Genomic DNA, 24157 nt, shown 5'->3' on the forward strand with positions numbered 1-24157 from the left:
CACATGCTCAATCTTTGTTAATTCAAGCACAAAAAGATTTTTGAGTGTTTTAGGTGTTTTTGGAAAGTATTTTGTTAAAAATCTGAAAATTTTCAAAAATCCAGTTTTGCCCTGTTTTGGCGGCTCAGTCGCGGGTATGTCAAGTCGCGAGACGCAGTCGCATCTTCGCTGGTCATTTTTGGCGACTTGTTCGCGAGTGGAAGGTCCAGTCGCGAGGTTCACTCAGAGATTTTCGCGGCTCAGCTCGCGACTCACTCGCGAGTAGACCTTCCAGTCGCGAAAAACATTTAGAAAAATTTTTCAACTTTTTGTCCTTGAGTGTTTTGGCGGCTTGATCTGGCGACTTTTTGGCGACTCGTTTCAGTCGCGAAAATCGCGTGTCTTGGATAAACAGGGGCAATTTTCAAACTTTTTATTTTTCCCTCGATCTTTTTGTGACTGTTCATTTTCTTTCTCATCTGCTCTTACACATTGTCACCGTGCCTCCATTTTCGATCTCCAATACTTGTCTCTTTTCAGCTCAAAATCGTCGACTAACAGGTATGGTTTTCTGTCCTGCACTCTATTTTACTTGTTGTTATGGTTTTCCCTCTGGTTCATTCACATTTGATTGTGATTTTGTGATGGGTTTTTAGCTCAACTATTATTCTATGTTCTAGCTTCGCTTGGATGCTTGTGTTTCTGTGTTTGAGCTAGTTTATGTTGGTGGCTATGTTCTTCATCATGTGTTTAGCTAGGGTTAGCTATTTTTGTCTGATCTGCTGTTGATATCATGTTTCACTATGATCCTGTGTGGTATCTTGTTGATGTGTTGTTAAATTTGGTCCCTTTTCAGCTGATTATGTGGTTGTATTTGGTCTCCCTATACTGTGTAGTTCAAATTTGGGCCTTTGGTGTCCGTCATTGCTATTTTCTGACCATTCTCATCCAGCTATTAGGGTTTCTTCATTGTCCCTAAAATTCCACTAACCCACTGCTAATTTAGTTTGTTGGATTGTGTTCTGTCATTTCCTTTGTTCACAATGCAGACTAGTCATGTCGCCTTTCAAGAAAGCTGCTGTGAAAGGAGGTAGTTCCAAAGGGAAGGAACCAGTAATTGATGTTGATGATTATCCACCTCAGCCAAAGGGGACTCGCTCTTCCTCAAGGAGATTCGATCCCAACAAGTTCAGATCTTATGCAGCCTATCAATCTTATGAGAATTTCTTTCTACATGCCACACCATTACTAGAAAGAGCCTTGGATCAGTCCTCACTTCATGACACTGACATTCCGAAATGGTTTGCTCACAAGGATTGGAATTACCTGCTATCTGATCCGGATGACGTGTATGAAGAGTTAGTAAAAGAATTTTATGCTAACGCAATTGTGGAAGGAGATGAACTTAAGTGCTGGGTTCGGAACAAGAGCTTTTCTGTCTCTCCCACATATCTGGCAGAAATTCTTCACATCAACAGACCCATTTTCCGACATTCACCGGTCTATGATGATCTCTGTCCTGATGAGGAGCTTCTCAAAGAAAGTCTTGGTCAAGACTTGGAGTTCTCACCCAATGGCAAATCCATCAGTGTTTCCTCCCTTTCTCCAAAGCTGAGAGTGCTTATAATTGTGATGTTTCACAATTTGTACCCTTTATCAAGCACTGGGTATATGAACCTCGGACGTGCTTTGTTTTTTCATGATCTAATCTCTGATGAGGAAATAGACATCTGTGCTCATATCTTTCATGTTCTGCGCAAAACGGTTCTTCGAAATGAGTCTCGGATATGTGTTCCTTTCTGCAGTCTTATTTCACGGATCTTGAAGCTCAAGGGAATTTATCCAACGGCTGATGAAACTCCTCTCCCCAAACCAAGTCCAATCAACATGCGTACATTCAATGCAAGCGTTGGACATAGTCGGAAGAGAGCCAAACCAGAATCGTCTGCATCTCACAGTGACTCTCAGTTTAGCACTCTCTCCCTAGATGAGAAACTTGGTCGCATTGTTTCCTCTGTCCACGAGTTGAACACAAAGGTGTCTGGACTCACAGCTTCTCTACACCATCACAGCACTCGATGGGATATGAAGCTTACTTCTCTTCAAGCTCAATTGGATCAAATTCAGAGAAAGCTGGAAGAGGATGACTAGCCTATTCCATGACAAAAAGGGGGAGTGATGGGCATTATCAAAGGGGGAGAATATTACTTAAGGGGGAATGTCTTTACTTTCTTTTTCAGTTTCATTTGTTTTCTTTAAGTTGATATATTGTGTTTTGTAAACTGTTATTCAGGATGCTTTTGTTTTGTACCCATGTGCTTTTGTAAGCTTTTAGGGTTAATGTTTTATGCATAGTTTGTAGGCTTTATGGTATGTACCTTGCTTAATGCAGCCTTTATGCTATGGTGAAATCAGTACTTTAATCTAAATGTTCTGCATTTTGGTTTATGTACTGTCACTCTTGTGCCCTTGTAGGATTGTTCCTAGATGCATATGCCTTGTGTGCTATGCATTGGTTGAGTGTTGAGCATACAAGTGTCTTGCCTTGTGCTTGTTAACTTGTATGTCCTTGTGTTCATTCCAAGTGTGAATGAGCACTGTGATCACTACCTTGTGGTGTTCATTTGGTTGATCAAGCCATGGTTTGTTTATTAACTCCATCTTTGCTTGATCACATATTGCCTGTTTCATATGCATTTATAGTTTTCTGCTTACAATGATCATGGTGTATTGTTGTGTTTCAGGAGTATTATGTTCATATGATTCAAGTGCTTCACAGCTTCTAGAGTTAGGTGTGAGTGAGTTTTGTTCAACTGTTCCCAACTCACATGTTAAGTCTAGAGTCTGTTTTAGGGTTTTGTCACGGAATAGCCAAAGGGGGAGATTTTAAGGTTGAATTTATTCAACCATCTAATTGGCTTTATTCCGTGCCAAATTTGCTTGTAATTCAGCATTTAGTAACCCTGTATTTAGGTGGGTTTGTTGTAAGGGTAGTGAGTGAGATAGAGTGAAGTTTGCTCAAGAGTGTGCAAGAAAACAGAGACTCGCGGGTGGACTCGCGGCTGCAAGCTGCCAGAAGCTGCACACGTGCCAAGCATGCTGGAAGATGAACAGTCATGCTAGCTGGAGCACTACAGGACAAAACAGGACAACTGGCCATATGGTTAACTCGCGACTGGATCTCGCGACTTGGTCAAGCCGCGAGGTCAAGCCGCGAGCCACCCCTGTTTTGTAAAACCTGACGTTTCACATTCCTCTCCCACTCCAGTATAAATACCCCTTTAACCCACGATTGAAAGAGAGCTTCCAGAGAGAATTTTGAGAGAGAAACCCTAAAGAAAAACCAGATTGCTTCACCCACAATCTATACCTTAGAGTCTCTTCAAATTCCCTTACTCTCTTCCTGTCCATTGTCAAATCCTTGAGAGGCATTATACCAAACCTAGTTCTCACCATCATCATCTCTGTGAGACAGTCGTTTGGAGTTCTGGGAAGCAGTTAGGAAGGAGCCAATCTTCATTGGTTGATGCTACGGTCTAGTAGCGGAATCCGGGAAGCTAGAAAAGAAAAAGGTTCGGCGCAACCTCGTTGGAGCAAGAAGCTTGGAGGGCTTAGGTGCACTGGGTAGATTAGGCTTGGAGGGTCTATTGCTGTCCTTGTATCCCAACTGTATTTTCTAGTGGATTGATTACCGCTTGGAGGGCGGCGGAGAGGTTTTTCGCCGAGGACTTCGGTTTCCTCTTCGATAACACATCGTGTGTTGTCTTTGTGTTTGCATCTTCCTTCCTCTCTATCTTTGCCTTTATTTTATCTGCTGTGGTTTTATTTTGTTATGGCTTAGATAGTTGTTTAACCAATTTCATATTATAGCATGTGTTAAGTTTCCGCACACTAGTTGTTTGACATATTGCTTGAGTTGGTTAAGTTGTTTTTTTTTTGGGGTCTAAACGTTCAAAGGTGTTTTGTACACGTTTTTGAACTTTCATAGCCTATACAAACTCTACATCTTTTTGGAGACAATTGTGCTATCTAGTTGAGTACTTGAGTTGAAGCCAAAGATTATATGATTTGTTAATTGGTTCATTAACTTGATGACATGTTGACAATCTTGTTGGGCTCATAATATGTCTTACTGTATCCATGCTTTTATTTTATATTAATTGTGGTTTACTTGTCATAGAGTGAATCCTTCATAATTGCTAACAATCTATTTGCTACCATGTCAGATATGCAAGCACTAAATAGAGTGGAGCCTGGACTTGCCGATGCTACCCGACCCGGTAGCCGGATCATCAGTCAACTTTGCTTTGGAGCCGCGCTGCGAACGAGGTATGTAGTTGTATTATTAATACATCTCCATTTTATAATTATCTCGTGTGCACTACCTAACATAATGCTTGTTTGTGTGCAAGAGGTGCCTGGCATCGTAAAGGTTCAACGTTGTAAATGTGTACTGCCGCAGGGTGGGCTAGACCCATGTATCATGCAATATATAGATGTGGTAGGTTTGACTGGGTTATTCAAGGTTCCTGATATGGAGATCGACCATGCCTTGATCACGGCCTTGGTCGAGCAGTGGCGTTCGAAGACGCACACATTCCACTTACCCCATGGAGAAATGGGTATCACTTTGCAAGATATAGAGGTGATGTTGGGGATTTCGATGAATGAGTTGCTTGTCACTGGGAAGACAGACATGCAATGGAACGTGGTGTATCGAGATTTGTTGGGCCATGAACCTTCGCCCGCAATACCGAACTCAAACAAGTCTATCCTTGCTGGGGCGAGGATAAGATACAAGTGGCTTGATACACGGTTTACCACTACCCTAGCTGCGGACGCCGATGACGAAGTCATGCGGTAACATGCCCGCTACCACATACTTGTTTGGATGGGGGCCTTGTTGTTCATGGACAAGTCGGCGGACCGGGTCTCACTCTTTCCTCTGTAGTTACTTAACCCAATCAGTAATGCGAGACAGTATAATTGGAATAGTGGAGCATTGGCCTGGCTCTACAGGCACCTTTGTAGTGCATCGAAGAAGGATGCAATGCAGATTGAAGGTGCACTGTTGTTAATGCAACTGTGGGCCTCTTCAAGGTTCCCATGAATATGCCCAATTGCGAGGCCGCCTTTACCACCAGTGCACTCAGGGCCCCTTGCCATTAGGTACGTTCATTGAGTTCTCATTATTCAAGCCAAGTGTTTGTTAGGAATAATTATTTATGTGTACCGTTGTTATATTTCATTTTTGTCTTTGATATAATGAAAAATATGCCAAACTAACAAACAAACGAAACTTATCAATGCTTAGATACTTAAGTATATGGATGTGAAGTATACTTGTATCTTTTGATTCTTTTCCATTAAATTTAGCCAAAAAATTTCTATTGGCACAAATTACCTGCATTTGCAAAGCATAATATCATGATATTCCAACACGGTGGATATTTTTTTTTAAGCAATACAGTTGAATTCAAAAATCTTGTTTGCAAATCAAACTTTCTTTATTGGGCACTTAACTTTAAAATCTATGGTCAAAGTGCCAAACCAAAAACTAGTCTTTATCAAGACTTTTGGGTCACTTGTAACCCAAATAATGGAAAAACCTTCACCCCAATTCTTAACTTAAATTTATTCTCCAATTCCCACATTGTTGATAGTGCACCCCAATTCTAAACGGTCCATAACAGTTTGGTAGTTCTATTTCATTACAGGATTATCCTACATTGTTGATAGTTCATCACACGAAAGTTCACTAACCTACATTTGTTGAAACCCCATGTTTGCTTGGTGGAGCGGGCCAAAGAGCACTGCTGAGCATGCCACACATGTCCTTGCGTACCAGACGTCGCTGTCTACTCTACAGGTGAAGCAGGTATTTGGTTAATTTACGTCCTCAATTGCATGGCCACATTTATTTCACCACACTTTGAGGTTTTTATTTTTGTTTCCCTCAATTGCATGACCACGTTTTTATTTTTATTTTTGTTTCAATTCTTGGATTGTTGTAGGAATGAAGGCAAGAGGTTTAAATTTTTAGCAGAGGATGTAAGTATAGTCTTTAGGGGATGAAAAAGACTAAACTATATGCAGTGTTCAGAGAGTTTGAAATATGTCTAGAATTTCTGAACATAAAGAAATAAATGAAATAATTATAAACAAAAGGTTTAGCAGCAACTTATACCAATTTATCTACTGTTTTTGCTAGTATTAGTATATTGTAATAATTCTATGCTTTTGTCAATGGTCTCCAATATTCAAGGACTACTAATTAGTTTTTGTATCTTATATATCACAATTATAATTTCCTAATATTGAGGTCTCCTCAGTGATTGGTTCTGCACAACTTCATCTCTGATATGGATGACTTGCTATGCTTGAAAAGCCTGTATTGAGTGTGCAAATTTATATGCAACTTGAACATGACTCGGTTAACTAGTTGCATGGTAGCATTTTTCTAGTGTACTTCGTTGGGGGGAAGGTTGGAGTTGTCATAAACCTGCTTGTGTTTAAATACTCTTAACTTCCATGGCAAATGACAACCATCCATCTTCACATAATCACTAAACTAACAATCCACTTATGTAGATTGTATGGGAGTTGTACACGCATGTGTTGGGCTCTCTACCTGCGTATTGCACCACTGGGTAGCATATCTGGAGGGCCGAGGTGCCATTGATCTACTTTTGGATAGTGGAGGGGCATCATCTTGAGCGAGTTTTCCGTCAATTTGGGATGAAGCAACTGGTTCCACTTGTCGTGGATATGTCGACCGACCTTCACAGAATATCCCTCCAAGGTAAATGGGACAGGGACTGGCCGGCCGAACATCGTGCCCATATTCAGCAATGGGCCAACCAAGGGCAACTGGTTCACACTGCCCCTCTCTTGGACGGTGATACGACGTACCTTGTTGACTACAAAAGGTGGTATGATCACAGCACAAGGCGATACATAACAGTAGAGTTTGCATATTGGGAAATCATGGCGTGGCAACAATTCCTTCCCTTTTGTTGAAATCATTGTTTGATTAAATATCTTCAGCAGGTTTGTCATGCATGCAAAACTTCACAATAATTTGTAACATCATAATTTCTATGAGTTTATCTTTCATTATATTTTAAAGTAAATAAATACTATGATTTAAGGTTTGAGAAAATAAGTGAATTTGTAGTATCCAAATTCCAAATCACCTTGATATCTGTAATATGTTGATGGTTACATTATGGAAAAAAGTTGTCAAGTACTATAATTTTCTAACAGTTACCGTAAATGTAACTTGGATGTAATTCTTATAAAATATTTGTCTTGCCTTATATTAAAAAGTTGTAAGGATACATCCTTGCTTGGGATTTGAGGAAGACATTGGAAAGGACTTGGAATGACTTGACTCTTGAGAAAGCATATGAATTGTAAGGTTTAGTTGTTTTGTTGCTCACTTGTATGTTTCGAATGTTGTTAACCATGATGCTGATACTCACCTGCGGTTTGATGTATTTAGGGGTCTAAAGAGAGAACTGGATTATTCACTACAGTACTTTTGACATTTTAAGTTTAGAGTTATTTCATTTTGGATCTTCTAATTTATTTTGGCTCAAACAAGTAGTTTTGTTATTTGTAACATCATCTGTGGTACCCATAATAGCTTAAAGTCATGTCTAAGTAGCATTTACAATAAAGACAATTGCCACGTGTTACAAAAGGCTGCACCTGTAAGATTTTATTTTTTGAAAAATATTGTAAGATTTTAGTTTTCGAAAAATATTGTTTCACATTCACTCACATTCATTATTTTAGGCACACGTCCATAAGTGATATGAATATATCCACATTTTCAAACATAAAAGGGGATATGTGAGTTTACGACGCCTTTGTTTTGCAGGTTCGGACAATGCTTAGGTCTATACAGAGGTGCGACGAAGGTTCCGACATGCACAATGACTTTAAGCTAACACTAGAGCTTGTGGAGGAGTTGGGCCAGCTTAAATTGGCGGATGCGCTCGCGGAAGCATCTGACATTGGTACACAGGCCTCGGGTCGTGGGGGCGAAGTAGTTGGTCTCAAGGGTGTGGACGTCGTGGAGGTGGTCAAGCTGCTCGTGGCCGTACACTCGAGCTAGAACCCATCTATGAGGAAGGGGATGACTCGGGTGCAAAAGAGTCATGGCTTCAAGATGATTGGGTACTGTTGACGACGGCAGCAAGACACCACGATGCACGTCTAATGCTGGTATTGGGCCATCCCACACCGCCGGTCATGAGGACATTGTTCCATCCCAGACTATGTCCCGTGGTGCTAGCATGGACTATAAGGATCCTCCTCGTATGTTTCCCCTAGTTTTCAGTGGATCTACCCATGATGGTGGATGCATATTTGTCCCCACACCAGGCATGCCCACCCCACCTCTAATGCATGTGGAGCCTACCATGGCAACTTCATCTCCAACCCCCCCACGAAGAGGCTGTACAGATTGAGCAAATACCGGCTGAGGACATTGAGCCAATGGAGGGTTTACGGAGATCACGACGCCCTCCTGCGCAAACTCCCAATTGTGGTACCGGTGATGGTATGTAATTTGTCTACACTTCCCATCTTCTTGAGCTACTTATACTGTGCATTCGATTGAATATGTTAATTTAATTATGCTATTGTGTCTGATGAAACTAGGTAAGATTAGACCTGTGAGGGCATATGGGCGGAAACGAAAAGATCATTGAATATGTAAAAAGGTGTGTGCTTACTCCTTTTGCAATTATCCATGTATTCACAATCCTTCGATTTTTCTTGCTTTGCTTCTACTATCTTTTCATGGTTTACAACTTAGCATTTTTTCTTATATGTTGGTATGCAATCCATTTTAGTGGAAGCTGAGAACAACAGAGGCTCCAAAGGGAGATGAGGCAGATATGCCACATTATGTTAGGTAATTTCCTGGAATTTGATTTGATATTATATTCTGACGTGCAAGTTGATTGTCATTGCTACAGGCTACTTTAGAAGAGGCAATTAAGCAATTACAAAGTGAAAATGATTTGCATATAAAGAAAGAGGTATTGCAGTATGTCCTTTTCTTAATCAGGAAAGACTGGTGAAGACTGACTGAAGTGGAGAAGACAGATGAAGCCAGAGAGCTGAGATGGAAATGCTGTGTCAGCAGTAAAAGAGACATATCAGGTTCCTAAGGATGCAGCTACACACACTTTGCTAGAAAGTGACAGAATTATCAAAGAGTAGGAATTGTCTTTGATAGATCATTTATCTCTATGGCAATTTGCCTTTGAAGATTTGCTTGAACTTCCAAAACAAGTGGGGTATAATCTGTTGCATGATAGTGCTGATACAAGAACGGATGTTTCAATTGAGAAGGCTGTCATGGAGCGTGGTGGTGGAGAATCTACCAAATTGGTGTTTGAAGACAGTAAACTTGATAGTGATCTCTGTGGTGATCTCAAGCAATTAACAGGTGCTAATTTGCAATGGTTAGGGGATCTGGTCCTTTTGAAGATTCAGATGCAACTTTAAGAGATTCTACATTTGAGCTTCCTTGTGCTGTTTTGGTGGAAGAAATGGAAGGTACTTTGGTGCAGCAGGCTACAAATCACGCATTTCATAGTGTCAAAATGAAGACTCCTTGGGGAGATGTATCAGTGAAGACAAACATATAGTTCAAAATCAACTGAAGAGCAGATTTTGAAGAATGGCATGCCAAGTGTAAGTTTTAGCTTGGGCTTGCATGATTCGCAGCCTCAGTATAAGTGGAGAAAGATTGAATTTAAACTAACTGAAGTCCTTTCATCTTCACCAAGCCTGAGGGAAGAGGGACTTAAATTGATTAACAGGGATTCTACTACTGAAAACCTGGATGGTGCTGAAGATATTCTGTAGGCTGTCTTTGAATCTCAACACTTATCATTATCTCATGAGGAGGATGCTGCACGATCAGATGCCAGTAAGAGCTCAGTTGAAGAATTGCAACAAAATGGGGAAGGCCACATCATAGAAGGGTCTGAAGCTTCAACTAGGTTGCAAGTTGAAGAGGTACTTGTTTTTCTGTCATACATTCCAAAACTTTTTAGGTTGATTTATGTCACATCAACAATCCCAGGAAAAGTATACTGGGTTAGGACCTTCTTTGATTCCTTTTGGACTGATAGTCATTTCAATTTAAAAAAGAATACAAGGTTAGGTTGGTCACTTACCAGCCATCCGAAAAAACTTCAGGTAAAAGTGATTTTAGTAATGACATTTACCTTCGGTATTGGCAATCACTTAAATATCGTAATCTTTAAGTTAGAACACACATTACTTAAATTTTACAGTTGGTCCTTTTTCTGTTGGTGACACTTTTTGTGATATTATGTTAGATATTTACATTCCCCCAGAACGGTTTTTGACACTTTAGATAATTGTCACATCTGCAAATAAGCACACCAAGTTTACCCATAACCTTGACAAGGTTGGTCAATGATATCCCAGTTTCCCGTGGTGACCAAACAAAGCATGTGTAGATAAAGTGAGGAAACACATGGATTTAGCTGAATGGCTAAAAGGACTCATGTATCAGCCTTAAGTAGTTGGGATTTTGAAATATGTCTATCAGAAGAGATGGTTTGGCCTGGTAGACTTCATTTTAATCACCAACCCTTTTTCATTGCTAGTATGGTCCAATTATGGATGGATGGAGTTTGGGTATATGGCCTTATGCATGTGTAACTGAATACACTAACAAGGAATTGTTAAAATGTAATATAACCACATCCATCACTTATGATAAGCTATACACTTGTCTATTGTGTATTTCGCTCTTACCTCATATAACTGCAAATTACCATTTTGTCGTTTTATTGTAAGTTCTTGCAGGTTTGAACCATCTTAACTCCACAGGTTGCATTTTTTGCTTTTCTCAAGGCTTTTCTGATATCGGATATGTCGAAATATTGTCTGACAGGTTGAACACAGCTTGGAGGGTTGGGATGGAAACACGCCTTTCACTTTTATGGATGATGGGTTACGAGTTTCCTATATCTCAAGTTTGATTAACCAAGTTGCCTCTCCACCATCTCTATTGCTGAAGCCAAAGGTACCTTTTTTTTCTTTTCTTCTTTTTTTTTTTTTTTTTTTTTTTTTTTGGAAACTGAAATTCAGAAATGTTTCGTTTTGTTTTTCAGCGAAAAGAAATGGTATGGAAATATCCGAACCCATTGTCGCTTGCATTTCCGATTTGGCCTTCAAATATGCAGGTTCATTATAATTCATTGTATTCTTGCTCTTCTTATGTAATTATTGCTTTTTAGTATTTACAACATGGCAATTTAGTCCACTAAGAAGTCTAGAATTAGGATTTTTGGTGTTTGGGTGTGGTATGATTCTATTGGGAGATTAACTGATTGACTTGCAAAAGGTAAAAACTTATGTACAGTTACTTAAATACTATAGCTTAGGTTTCCTAATTAAATTCAATCATGTGGTCTTGTAAGTTGTGTTCTAGGAAGCACTGACATTTCATTTAGCATGTCGTACCGGCCGTTTCATGTTATAATTTTTCAGAAATTGATTTAGTCGCTATGTCGTACCCGTTTTAGCATCCGGACATAGTCGTGGCTATGTTCATGCATCCTAGGTTGTAACTATACACAACCAAGTGTGTTGCCAACAAGCCACATGGTTTTGCTGCATTGGCCAATTAGTTATTATGGTTGTATTTAATTAGGAACTGTAGCTAAGTTCTGTACATTGCAAAATTGTAGATCAAATCAAAACCATTCCTCTTTGTATTTATACTTGATCTTTTAGATTACAATCAAATTGCGTATTTCTTTCCTACACCAAAGTAATGTAGTTCAATCTTTGCCATTTTGCAGTACTTGTTTCATCTTCATGCTCCACAGACGAAACGGTGGTAGCAGATTCTGATTTAGAGGGGGAAACGGCCACATCAATTCAGGAAAATGTCACAGTCTGCACTGATGAGAACATTAAAGTTGTGAGCAAAGCTGAAACATCCATGGCTTCTGAAGAACCCATTAAATTTGTGAGCAAAGATGAAGTCATTAAAGTTGTGAGCGAAGCTTAAATATCCATGGTTTCTGAAGAAGCCGTTAAATTTGTGAGCGAAACTGAAACAGTCATGGATCATGCTGCCATCAAATCAAAGGATATCTGTGGTACAAGCTACAGAGATGTTAGTTGTGGTATTACAGTCAAACTAGACAAGGTTGACGAGTCTGAATGCGGAAATTCAGATATACTTTGTGAACAACTTTTAGTTGTGCGAGATACGAACATACCTTCTCGCTTCAGTACAACCACCAACAATGGAGTTCTAAATTTCAAACGCTTCAGAAAGGTGATGACCTCGGTATTTTTATTCCTGCCAATACCATGCAATGGAGTTACACATTAGAATAATCACTTTTGGCTTTTTGGAGGAAATATCCATTTATCCTTTTCTCTTGATTTCGTCATGTGGCATTTGGATAATAATTTGTTAACTCTGAAATTGTCTAGTGCTTACTCGATCTGATTAATAACTCAATTGATTAAAGTTGAAATTTTAGGCTAGGAATTCATGTTGAAAAATGTAATTGGCCATTCCCTGAAATGCATCAAATTTCTTGTCTTATTTCTACAAGTATATATATAAGTAATTGTTTTTTGCTACAGTAGTTGAGAGGACCTTACCCAGGTTCGAACCTGAGCTTATAAAATGCCTAATTTAGAGGTCTATTGGTTTTTGGAATGCAATGGCAGACAAATACTCAATCTGGTAATAGCTTCAACAATCTAATTCCATTTTCGAAGCACTCATATAAGTAAGATTTATGTCTCTAATCTTATTCTGATTTCTGTGGTGTTTGAATCATTGTGTGAGCATAATGTATCCATTTAACTTTTTGTTCCATGATGACAGAGATTCCAATGATGGGAATGAGGAAATGGTTGAGTCTGTAAAAGAAGAGAAAGAGCGAAAGCAAATGGAAGCTATTGCAGAGGACTTATTTAACAACAAGAAGGTGAGAAATGCTTAATATTCTAGCTAAACTGAATGACCCCTCCATGCCTTAGATATGGTATATGGTATATTCTAGCTAAACTGAATTACCCCTCATGGTGGTGAGATTATAACAGCTCTATTTGCTATAATTTTAAGTGGCCTGTAAGTCTTTCTCAAATTTTTTTTTCTTGGTTGTGATGATCATTTCTACAGTTTTTGTTACATGTCATTTTTATGTCTTTATTAGTGGGCCGAATCAAGCTGCAACAAACTTCTATTTATTTGACCAGGGGCGAATTGCTGCTTATAGACTTTTTGAGATGATAAGCCGATCATCCTCTGCAGTTAATCAAGATGGAACTTCCCCAGGTTCAGTGCAAGGAAATTTCGAGTTTAGGAATGTATATTTCAGCTATCTGTCTCGTCTTGAAATCCCTATTTTGAGTGGGTTTTACCTCACTACCCATACCAGAAAGCAGTGGCACTTGTTGGTAGAAATGGCTCTGGAAAAAGCAATATTATCCCACTTATGGAGCGGTTTTATGATCCTACATTAGGTATGATGGTCGTAATTTTTAATTTCCTTCTTTTTTTGTATTTATTTGGGGTGTGTGCATGTTTTGTGTGGGGTACAGTGGTCACATACCTCTCCTCTTACAATGTTGCATATGATATCTCAGCAAGGTCCCATTGAAATCCACAGTATGCTTGCATATTCCAATGGTTTTAATATTCTGTGGTGCAGGAGTTCTTTTGGTTGGGGAAAATATTAAGAACCTGAAACTAGAATGGCTAAGAAGCCAAATTGGACTACTTACCTAGGAACCTGCTTTGCTAAGTTTGAGTATAAGAGACAATATTGCTTACGGGAGGGATGCTACCTGCGATCAAATTGAAGAAGCTGCCAAAATTGCACGTGCACATACTTTTATTAGTTCACTTGGGAAAGGATATGATACACAGGTGAATTTGAAAGACAAAATCTTCATTTATTAATTCTGATCAATGTTTCTTGGCACTGTCTGGATCATTTTTTGTTCATTAAATTAAATAACTCAGAGTTGAATTTTTTGCACATACTTTGATTTTTAGTTCATTAATTTTTGAAAGACAAAAAATCTTCATTTAAATTTTTGTCCATTAAATTAAATAACTATGATACACATGCACATACTTTTCTTTCTCATTTTTTGGCACTATCTCAGAGTTGCCAATGTTTCATTTGTATTTGCAGAGTGCTTGCTGAGAAATTGAATTTAAATTATGAGGTAGCTGAGAGATGGATTGTGAATCTTATCTGGGGTTCAAAGCTTGATGCCAAGATTGACTCAGAATCAGGGATTGTGGTTATGGAACCCAATCATCCCAAGGTGTAAATAATAGATATTTTACTTTATGCATAATTATCTTGAGGAACTGTTATTTTGTCCACCATTCTCTCAGATTCTATTCATTAAATTCGTTCCATTATTTTCACCTTTACAGGTATGAGCAGCTAATTGACCACACGAAGGCACTTTCAGGCCGAACTTACAAGTTGGTTAGCCAACTTCTGGAACATGCTAAGGCACAAATTGCTCGTTTAGTTTACTAGTGAAGTTTCCAGGAAGTTGTACGTTCCTATTTGCAATTTGTCTGGAATTTTGTTTCATTTGGTTAAGGGATAGTTTCCAATTAGTGCAATTCTAGTGAGCAATTCAAATACTCAGAATTATAGACAAATTAGGTTATAAATTTTGGCAAGATAATTATGTTTTGGTTCACAAAGCTTTGTTGTTAACTCGTTCAAATTTGAAGAAATGTTGATCTTTTTGTTTACTTCTAACAGTTATTGACTGAGTCGTTGTGATAAATTATCTCTACATTCTTCCCTTGCAAATTTTTTCCTTTTGGGCAGAAATAATAGATCATAATAATGAGATAAGATATTTGTCAATCAGGACAAAGCACCAGAAGTGGTTTGCACTTTGCTTTGGCACCCTACTTGTACTTTAGGTAGAATTTATGATCCATTTGGATTGAGGGGGAGGGAGGGGCCGTTTGACACCCTACTAGACTGAATAGGACCAAAGCGGACCGAATAATGCACCGAGGTAGTGCTAAAACAAAAATAATGAGGTTACTTCCCATATATACATATCTGCCAGTCAAACATAACTTGCTAACGATGACACTTCTAGTTAAACCACACACACGAAACTAGTTACTTGGCATATATACATATCTTATTGAATACCACAACAAGAAGTCATACTTTTGCATTCATTTACCCTTACGTTGACTTGTGGGTGCATTGACTTCGTCATCCCCCACAACATGGGCCACCACTTCATTCAACATGTTCGCACTCAAGGTTGCAATCCTCCTTGTGTGGTCACGCTCCTCAATGGCAACTTCCAACTGATACCTCAACAAGGTGTTCCTAATGTCTCCACTATCGTAGTTGGTTCCTTTGCTTGGAGAACTGCTCGGTACAATGGAGGTTGACATGTTCGGAGTTGCCCACAATGCGGATGCATCACCCTGCACGTCCATACCATTACAATTCAAATACTTCATGTATGCGGCTTCTACTTCCCTTCGATCTTTATATGATTTGTGATTGGCGTTTGGAAACTTATGAACTTGTCTGCTCGCATCTAGCCAACTGTCATATATGCCTAGAACACAACCGTTAAACACAACATAGGTATGTCCCATCCCACTCTACACACACGCAATGGTGGGAAGTTCTTGCACCAGAATAGTGGATGCATACCTTCTTACTAGCGGAGTGGGTCTGGGTTTTTATAGATAACATGGGAAGAGAAACTCGATTTTTTAGAAGTCGAGTTATGCATGTTGATAACTCATAACTCGATTTCATAATAATCAAGTTATTAGTAACTCTATTCTTAAATTCCCGAGGTTCTGAATTGCCATCACATCAATCAATAGATTTCTGTAAATGTAACTCAGCCACTTAGAAGTTGAGTTTTTAAGTAACTCAACTACGTGAATATTGAGTTATGATTCACTACCCATACCCACATATCAAAACCCATGCACGTGTCTAGCTCTTTCTGTGCTAAACAGCTTCAGTGTGTGGGTTCTAAAACAAAAGCCTAAGAGGTGAAGAAGTTCGTTTGACCGTGTTGCCATTTTCCTACTCACTATTGCATCCTCACCAAGAGAGCTATAGTTGTGGTCCCCTTCTTCTTTGGTGTGGCACATCTCCCCTGACAGGTATATCTTGACTTCTGGAAAAACCGTGATTACACTTGGATTGGCACTTCTAGTATAAATGTGATTACCTTAAATTGTATGATTCTGACAATATGTGTGTTTATATATATCTATATATAGACAAACCTACCTACCCAGATATGATTAGATGTATATGTATACGCACACACACATATATATATATATATATATATATCTGTGTAGATATATCTATATATAAACAAACCTACCTACCCATATATGATCATATATATATATATATATATATACATACATATAGTTATGTTTATATATAATGTGTGCCCTTAGAGCACACATCAAGGCATCCATTTTTTGAAACATTTTGTTGGGAATTGAAAAAACTGTCAATACTTTTTCAATTCCTAATAAATTTTTTTCCAACTCAAATTAATTACTGTGTGCCCCATTAGCAAAATCCTATATATATATATATATATATATGTGTGTGTGTGTGTGATAGTGACACTGTATACACACACATACACACACACACACACACACATATATATATATATATATAAACATTGTAGGGTGAATTCCTATGATGATGATATATGCAATCATCCATAGGTATCAACAAGGATGTAACAAGCAATCATAGGTTTAAATTGTATGGCTCTTTCAGTTCTGAAAAGCTACAATGTATGGGTTTTGAAAAAGAAAGCTTGAGAGTTGAACAAGTTCGTTTGACCGTGTTGGCATTTTCCTCCTCACTGTTGCATCCTCACCAAGTGTGCTACAACTTTGGTGACTTTTAGATTCTTTGTTGTGGCACATCTCCCCTGAAAGGCCAATGTTTGTGTACAAACGAATCAAGTCTGTTAAGAATACTTAGGATATCATTATAGTGCGTCTGTAAAAGTTTTACTGTATGTTCATGTGCGTAAAGATTAATTATTGTTGCATTAACACAACCCCCTATCTTCTGCATGATAACCATAATTAATTGTCCTTATCCAAGTCTGCCATGGGTCGTCATTGCTTCTACGTTTACTACGATGGGGAGCAGTATTTCCATGACTTGCATGGGCTGTTCTATAGACGCGAGTCAGTGAAGCAGAAATTCATTGAGTTGAAATGCGGAACACACTTGAGAAAAATGCACTGGAAGATAATGGAAGCTCTAGGGTTGGATAGGGAGTCACATAAGATATCCATTGTGTACTGTGCCCCTTAGCCACTTGTGAATACTCAGGTTGTCTACAACTCAAATCCGTTGGATTGCAATGCTGACGTGGACATGCTGTAGACAATGATTAAGCGGACCCCTCAGTTCATAGTGTCTGACTTGTATGTAACTGTTGAGGCTATTGGGTTCCATGTTGGTGCAAGTTCATAGCATGGCAATGGGGTGGAAGAGCCACACTCATCGCCGCTTGACATGCATCCTTCCTTTACCGATGCCACGCCTTTGCCCTACAATACTCAACCATGCAATGCGGTTGATGATTTAGACAACACCGAAGTGTTGGGCGCCACCCATACACATGATGTGGGAGGGTCTAGTCACGCATATGAACATGTCCAAGCCTATATGGATAGGGGAATTGATATTGATGCCAGCCAAGATGTGTATGAAGAGTTCATTGATACTGACGGACTGGTGGACGACGTGGAGGTCTTAAATGGACCACAGATCAAAAACAACGAGAAGGATTGCCCTACTACAGTTCCTATCCCAGAATGATTCACATCAAACACATGGGACAATATTAATGACCCATCACCTGCATTGGATACAGGACATCTTACAAGTTGGCATAAAGGTGACCAACCGGTGAAGGTGATGCTATTCAAGAATAAAGCCTACGTTCAGTATGTGTTGACCCTCTACTTTATGGAGCATAATAAGCAATACAAGGTCATCAAGTCTGACACCAATAGGCTGGTAATGTGGTGCATACATGAGGCATATCTGTGGTCAAGTTGCAGCAAGAAGCACGGGATGTGGCAAATCAGTAAATGTAAGGGTCCCCATAGTTGCACATCCCTCTAGGTAGCAACCGATGGGCAGATGATGGATTTAAAGTTCATCTCTATTGCACTTGAGAAGTATGTACGGGAGAACCTAACTCGAAAGGTAAAGGACTTGTGTAGTATGCTGCATGCGAAGCACGGGCATGATGTAACTATGTACAAGGTTTGGGAAGCCAAACAGAAGGCAATTGTGCATCTTTACGGGGATTTTGACGAGTCGTACGTGGAACTACCACAATTTCTAGCAACATTATCCAGTGCAAATTCGGACACTTTAACCACATTAAAGTGCAACCCCCGTGTCCTGGGGACTTGTATATTCAACTTCGCATTTTGGGCTTTCGGTTCGTGTATTAAAGGGTTCAGGCATTACAGGTCGGTGATAAGCATAAATGCAACGCACCTCTATGGCAAGTACAAAGGAAAGCTGTTGATAGCAATGGCAATAGATGGTAACAATGAGGTTTATCCACTCGCGTTTGCCATTGTTGAAAGCAAGAGCACAAAGACATGGGGATGGTTATTAGCATGCTTGTTAACCTATGTTACAGATCGGACCAATTTGTGTATAATCTCCGACAAGCATCGTGGGATACAATCATGCTTCAATGACACCACTAAGGGCTACTTGCAACCGCCCTTAACCCATCATTGGTATTGCCTCTGCCATTTAGTAAGCAATGTTAACACTAACTTCAATAGTGTGGAGTTGAAGAACTTGGTATGGAAGGCAGCAACTGCGAATCAAGTTAGGAAGTTTGAAAACACCATGGATTGCATCAAAAATGTCAACCCGACTGCGTATGACTATCTTAAGGAGGTAGATCAAGAAAAGTGGACACTTGTACATGACCATGGGCACCGATATGGGGCAATGACAACCAACCTATCAAAGTGCTTCAATGGGGTACTTAAAGGCACACGTAGCTTGCCTATAATTGCAATGGTGAAGTTCACATTTTACAAGGTGAACTCGTACTTTGACGATCGTCGAAACAAAACCCTAAAGCAGTTGGAAGAGGGGCAAGTATGGTGCAAATATGCCTATGATAAGTTCAAGGCAAATCAAGAGAAGGCGAAGCTCTATATGGTTAGAAGGATGAGCGCGCAACAGCACTTATATACAGTGGAGACACAGTCTTCACTATTGAACACTAGCAGGGGAGCTCACACCTATAGGGTTTCCCTCATGGACATGACATGCACATGTGGGAAATGGGAAGCAAACAAGATCCCCTGTTCACACTTGATAGCAATTTGTGCCAAGCACAACCGCGATGCCATGAAGTATATGGATCATTTCTACCGCGTGGAAGAACGGTATCATAGCTACGAGCCAATATTCCAACCACTGAAAGATAGGTTAGAATGGCCAAAGCCAGAAGAAAGGAGAACCGTGATGCCAAACCTGCGGTTGATTCGAGAGAAAGGTCGGCCGAAGTCCACAAGAATCCACAATGAGATGGATGACGAGGATAGGGAGTTGCCAACCTCATTGTGGATTGAGAATGGACCAAAGTCGAAGTGTAGGTTGTGTCGCCAAGAGGGTCATAATTGTCATAGATGTCTGACTCGAAATGTGGCATCAACAAGTCGTGGTGCTACGTAGCAGGTAACAATTACAAGTCATAGTAACAAGGGGGTATCATAAGTTATTCTTCTTTACTGTTGTCAATTAGTCTTGTTACAAGAGGTCTGAACAATACGAATTGAAATGTTTAGGTATGCATGATGTTAGAGGTCTAAATTACGATGATATATGTAATTGGTTAATAATGGACAAACCCCTACATTTTCAGATATTACATTATATGAGTTAAAATTAAGATTCCTGGAGTAATTTTTAGATTGGAACCATGATAGTAATACCAATGTATCAAATTTAGCTACACTTTGGGCAATCTTGTGATTACTTATTCAAGTAGTTGCAGTTAGTCTTAACTCCTAGCTATTACCATTCTAAGTCTTCTGTCCCAGTTTTGGTGTTCTTTCAATCTTATTTTTTGTGATGTACATATTCTAGTATTCGTGGGGTCTCTATTTCCCTAACTGTATATGTTTTGCTTTAGATTGCTAATTTTGGCCAAGGTGTAACTTTAGAAGCTCGTCATTTAAGCAGGCAAGCTTCAAGGTTCTTTTGTATTTGTCAATTCAATTTATTAATTAATGTGGGTTGTATTCTAATTTTTGTGCTGGTTACTCCTTAGAAAGGAGGCAACCCTACAGCAAAGGGAGGTTTGTAGTTCCAATACTGTTGCCATGTCCTATGTGGCAAAGGTGCCAGACTTGAGACGTACCATGGATGAAGTTGTTAGAATGATTGAAGAAATACGGAAATCATACTCAAAGAACCGACCATCTTTTGAAGAGAACAATCCAAGGACTCAAATGTGCAGACTCCATGATTGCCTAAAACCATTGTTGGCGTATGCTTTCCAAGTTTCAAGTTACGATTCTGAAGAATTCATCTAATGCAGAATTGAACATTTTATTTTTGTACATCAATGGATTTAAATGTATTAAGGCTCTTTACTTACAAATAAGCTTGTATGGATGATTTTCTTATTCATGTATTGTAAATGAGGGAATGATTTGTTGATGGATGTGGTTGGAATTGTATGGACAATTTGATTATGGAAGTGGTTTGAAGTAGATGGATGAGTTGTTGTTTATAGTATGGTTGTGAATAGGTCCACTTTTATGATGAATAAACAGGCCAAATTAGTATGGGTGTGAACAGTGTTGCATAAGTTCTTACTCCATGCAGGAAATGTATTCCCAAATAAGTCGATCTTCAATTTATCGAGTTATGTGCATGACAAGCTAGCCACAAATTGGGTTGGAAAGAGTTACACTGCACATAACTCGATTTAGTAATAATCGGGTTATGTGGAAGACCCTTCTGGACACTTGGATTCCTCTTGGACTACATTTGGATCAATCCAAATATCTGGGCTGGGCATGGAACCACAGTGCACATAACTTGACTTGTGTATTATCGAGTAACACTGCACATAACTTGATTTGTGTAGTATTGAGTTATGTGGAAGCCGAAGGACACAACATGGATTCCTTTTGGTTACACTGCACACAACATGGATTCCTTTGAGTTAACACTGCACATAACTCGATTCAGTAATAATCAAGTTATGTGGAAGACCAAGGACCATTCTAGACAATTGATTATAAACTCAACCTAAGAAGCATTAATAGTTCAACTTCTCGGCAAAAAACAGAGCTGATCACTTTTTGAACTAGAACTATGACTTTTCAATGGCAGAGAGACAATAAGGATGGTCCTGCTGATCTTACCACAAAGCCCCCACACTTTTTCAAGATTATTATGCCTCAAACTCTTCAAGAAGGAGAGCTTGTAAGTATACTTAATTTCATGATCTTTTTCTCTCTGAAAATCATATGCTAATTAACGTAGTCCACTTGGTCTTATTTATTTGTGATTCTTGAAAAAATTTACATTTGTTGATGACCAAGTTTAAGAAAATCTGTGAACTTGGTTCCATGTTACATGTAGTCATAAAAACTTTCATTTCGTAATGCGTAGGTTACTGCTTTGACTTTTCTTTTCTTTTCTTTTTTGTGGGGGTGGGGGGCTATAACTAAGGAGTATATTGGAACAACAAGAATAGAAGAAGAAAACAATGCAAGCAAATAGGAGGACTTAATTCTATGTGACATGTAGTCATGTAAATCTGCCCTTTTGTAATGCGCGTAGGTTATGGATGTAGCCATGGATTTTTCGAGTTTTTGATATAGTGGAACAAAATATCCCATCAGTTTTTATTTTATTTGCTTAATTACATCTTTTTGGCACTATCTATATGGTTTTTGTCTGTTTTTTTTTTTTTTTTCATCCAACATGTATCTTCCTTGAACAATTATTAAAGTATTATTATAAAAGAAAGTCTAAATCCATTTTTCCTATAATGATACTGACTGCACAACAATAATAGAGCTTGACTGATTGCATGTGTTTATTTACAAAGCCTGCATTTATGTTATGGAGATTCTTTTTACAGCAGATTCCAAAAAAGTTTATAAGCAAATATGGAGTTGATTTGTCAGATATGGCCTTTCTTACAATTCCAAATGGTACAAAATGGAAAGTCAAGTCGACAAAACGTGATGGGGAGGTTTGGTTTCAAAATGGTTGGTGCGAATTTGCAAGCTGTCATGCTCTAACCGTGGGGCACTTGCTAGTTTTCAAATATGAAGGAAATTCACACTTTTATGTACTCATATTTGATGCCACTGAAACAGAAATAGACTATCCTTTAGATGACCAACTCCAAGTTCATAGGATGGAAGACAATGAGAGTGATGATAACTCTCTTGAAATCATGGATGGCTTTATGCCAAGCCGAAAAACAAGGGAGAAACCACCATTGCCATTCCCTCTACCTCATAAGAGGGCAAAAACCAATCCAAGAAGTTCTCATTTGCAAGCAAGGGATACACATTTCAGACCTGAACTCACTAAATCTAAAGGGTCAATGTTAGAGAAATCAAAAATGAATGCAGGGGTATCTTTTACTAGGGGAGAGGGTTCGAGTTTGAATCTTACACTTTTGTAAGGAATTGGTTGATTTTGTGATAAATGTTTACTATTAATTTCATGTGCATGAATTCATATTTTCATGTCATTTCAGGATCAACTCATGGGATTGGAGGAAATTGAGTAGGATGCAAAAGCAGCCCGTTAGTTAAACCTAAATCTGATTGCAATCTGGATGATGTGTCTTTCTCAGATGACCAATGTCCTAAGAAAGATGGTGGTGTAGCTGAAAATATTGTGAGAGCTAATGCTTTTAAATTAGAAAATCCCCTTTTCACGGTTATCATTCATCCATCATACATTAATGGCAAGGATTGTGCGGTAAGCTTTCAACTGAACATATTGTTGGGTTTTAGAAATGTAACTGCCATTAACTTTGATTTTTCATAGATCAATTAGAAAGCATGTAGCAGAGAGTAACTTGGTAATGATTTTCTTCTTTGTATTTTTAGGGGAATTGAAGTTTCATTTATATTTAACAGTATCATCTGGATATCAAATAGTATCATCTTAGGTGGTAGAAGGAAATCACATAAGAATGTAAAGTCATTATGAACAACATGATCAAATCACTGGCATCCACATAACTGCCCTTCAACCATCAGCATAACTAATAATAGTATTGCCTCAAAAATGCTTTTCATTCAAATGGTTCAACTATTTTTGAAATATCTCTTATTATTTTTTGTACAGAGTTTACCCCATGGCATTATCAACTACTTACCAAGAAAAGGCTTTACCAAGGACTACACCAAAGGAAGTATACTCACTGTGAAGCTCCAGGTTGTGGACCGATTATGGCCTGTGAAGTTATACATTTATGAAGGAATGTATTGGAATTCATCATGTGTCATATCTGCTAGTTGGTTTGCATTTGCAAGGGAAAATACTTTGCGAGTAGGAGATGTTTGCGTATTTGAGTTGATTATAAGGGACGAGGTTGTGTTAAAAGTCCACATTTTCAGATGCCTCAATTAAGTGGTTACTAACTTTGCATTGTAAATAATGCCTCTTGTATCATCTTGGGAGCTTATTATTTTGCAACTACTCTGTTCAGACCTTTTTATCCCTTTTTTTTGGGATTGGATTGAATCAAGGTTGATGTTTTGTTATATCTACAACCCTAGCTTGTTAGGGACTTCTATCAATAGGATTTGTATATTTGGTCCAACAATCTTTCTTTCTTTTTTTTGAAGGCGAAACTGAGATATTATTTAACTAATCTGAGAATCATCATACACAGCTTGTAGTGCAGGTGGGGGTTTGTCCTCCAACCATACAACTTCATCCTCAATACATCTTACATATCTAGCTAAGGAATGAGCAGCAAAATTTGCTGAGTGACCAACATAGCTGATAGATACTCCCTGTAAACCCAATGAGAA

At 38.7% G+C, this 24157-nt stretch overlaps 2 protein-coding genes across 3 annotated transcripts; both read left to right on the forward strand.

The window, feature by feature from the left end:
• Window positions 1–11794: 11794 nt before the first annotated feature.
• LOC126726723 (nibrin homolog) lies at window positions 11795–13188 on the forward strand. 2 transcript variants are annotated; one of them, XM_050432066.1, is made up of 2 exons: window positions 11795–12328; window positions 12733–13188. In XM_050432066.1, exons 1-2 carry the CDS (start codon window positions 12062–12064, stop codon window positions 12796–12798), a joined length of 333 nt encoding a protein of 110 aa, XP_050288023.1. In that variant the 5' UTR covers window positions 11795–12061; the 3' UTR covers window positions 12799–13188. The 2 variants fall into 2 exon arrangements, with proteins under 2 accessions (XP_050288023.1, XP_050288024.1); XM_050432067.1 differs by having other exon boundaries at window positions 11799–12328; window positions 12893–13188.
• Window positions 13189–13725: 537 nt separating this feature from the next.
• LOC126726722 (eukaryotic translation initiation factor 3 subunit E-like) lies at window positions 13726–14801 on the forward strand. The gene is made up of 3 exons (XM_050432065.1): window positions 13726–13939; window positions 14211–14348; window positions 14462–14801. The coding sequence occupies exons 1-3, from the start codon at window positions 13851–13853 to the stop codon at window positions 14568–14570; spliced, it is 336 nt and encodes a 111-aa protein (XP_050288022.1). The 5' UTR covers window positions 13726–13850; the 3' UTR covers window positions 14571–14801.
• The last annotated feature ends 9356 nt before the right edge of the window (window positions 14802–24157 follow it).

This window comes from Quercus robur, chromosome 5 (genome assembly GCF_932294415.1).
Source record: "Quercus robur chromosome 5, dhQueRobu3.1, whole genome shotgun sequence".
In the NCBI taxonomy this organism is placed as follows: domain Eukaryota; kingdom Viridiplantae; phylum Streptophyta; class Magnoliopsida; order Fagales; family Fagaceae; genus Quercus; species Quercus robur.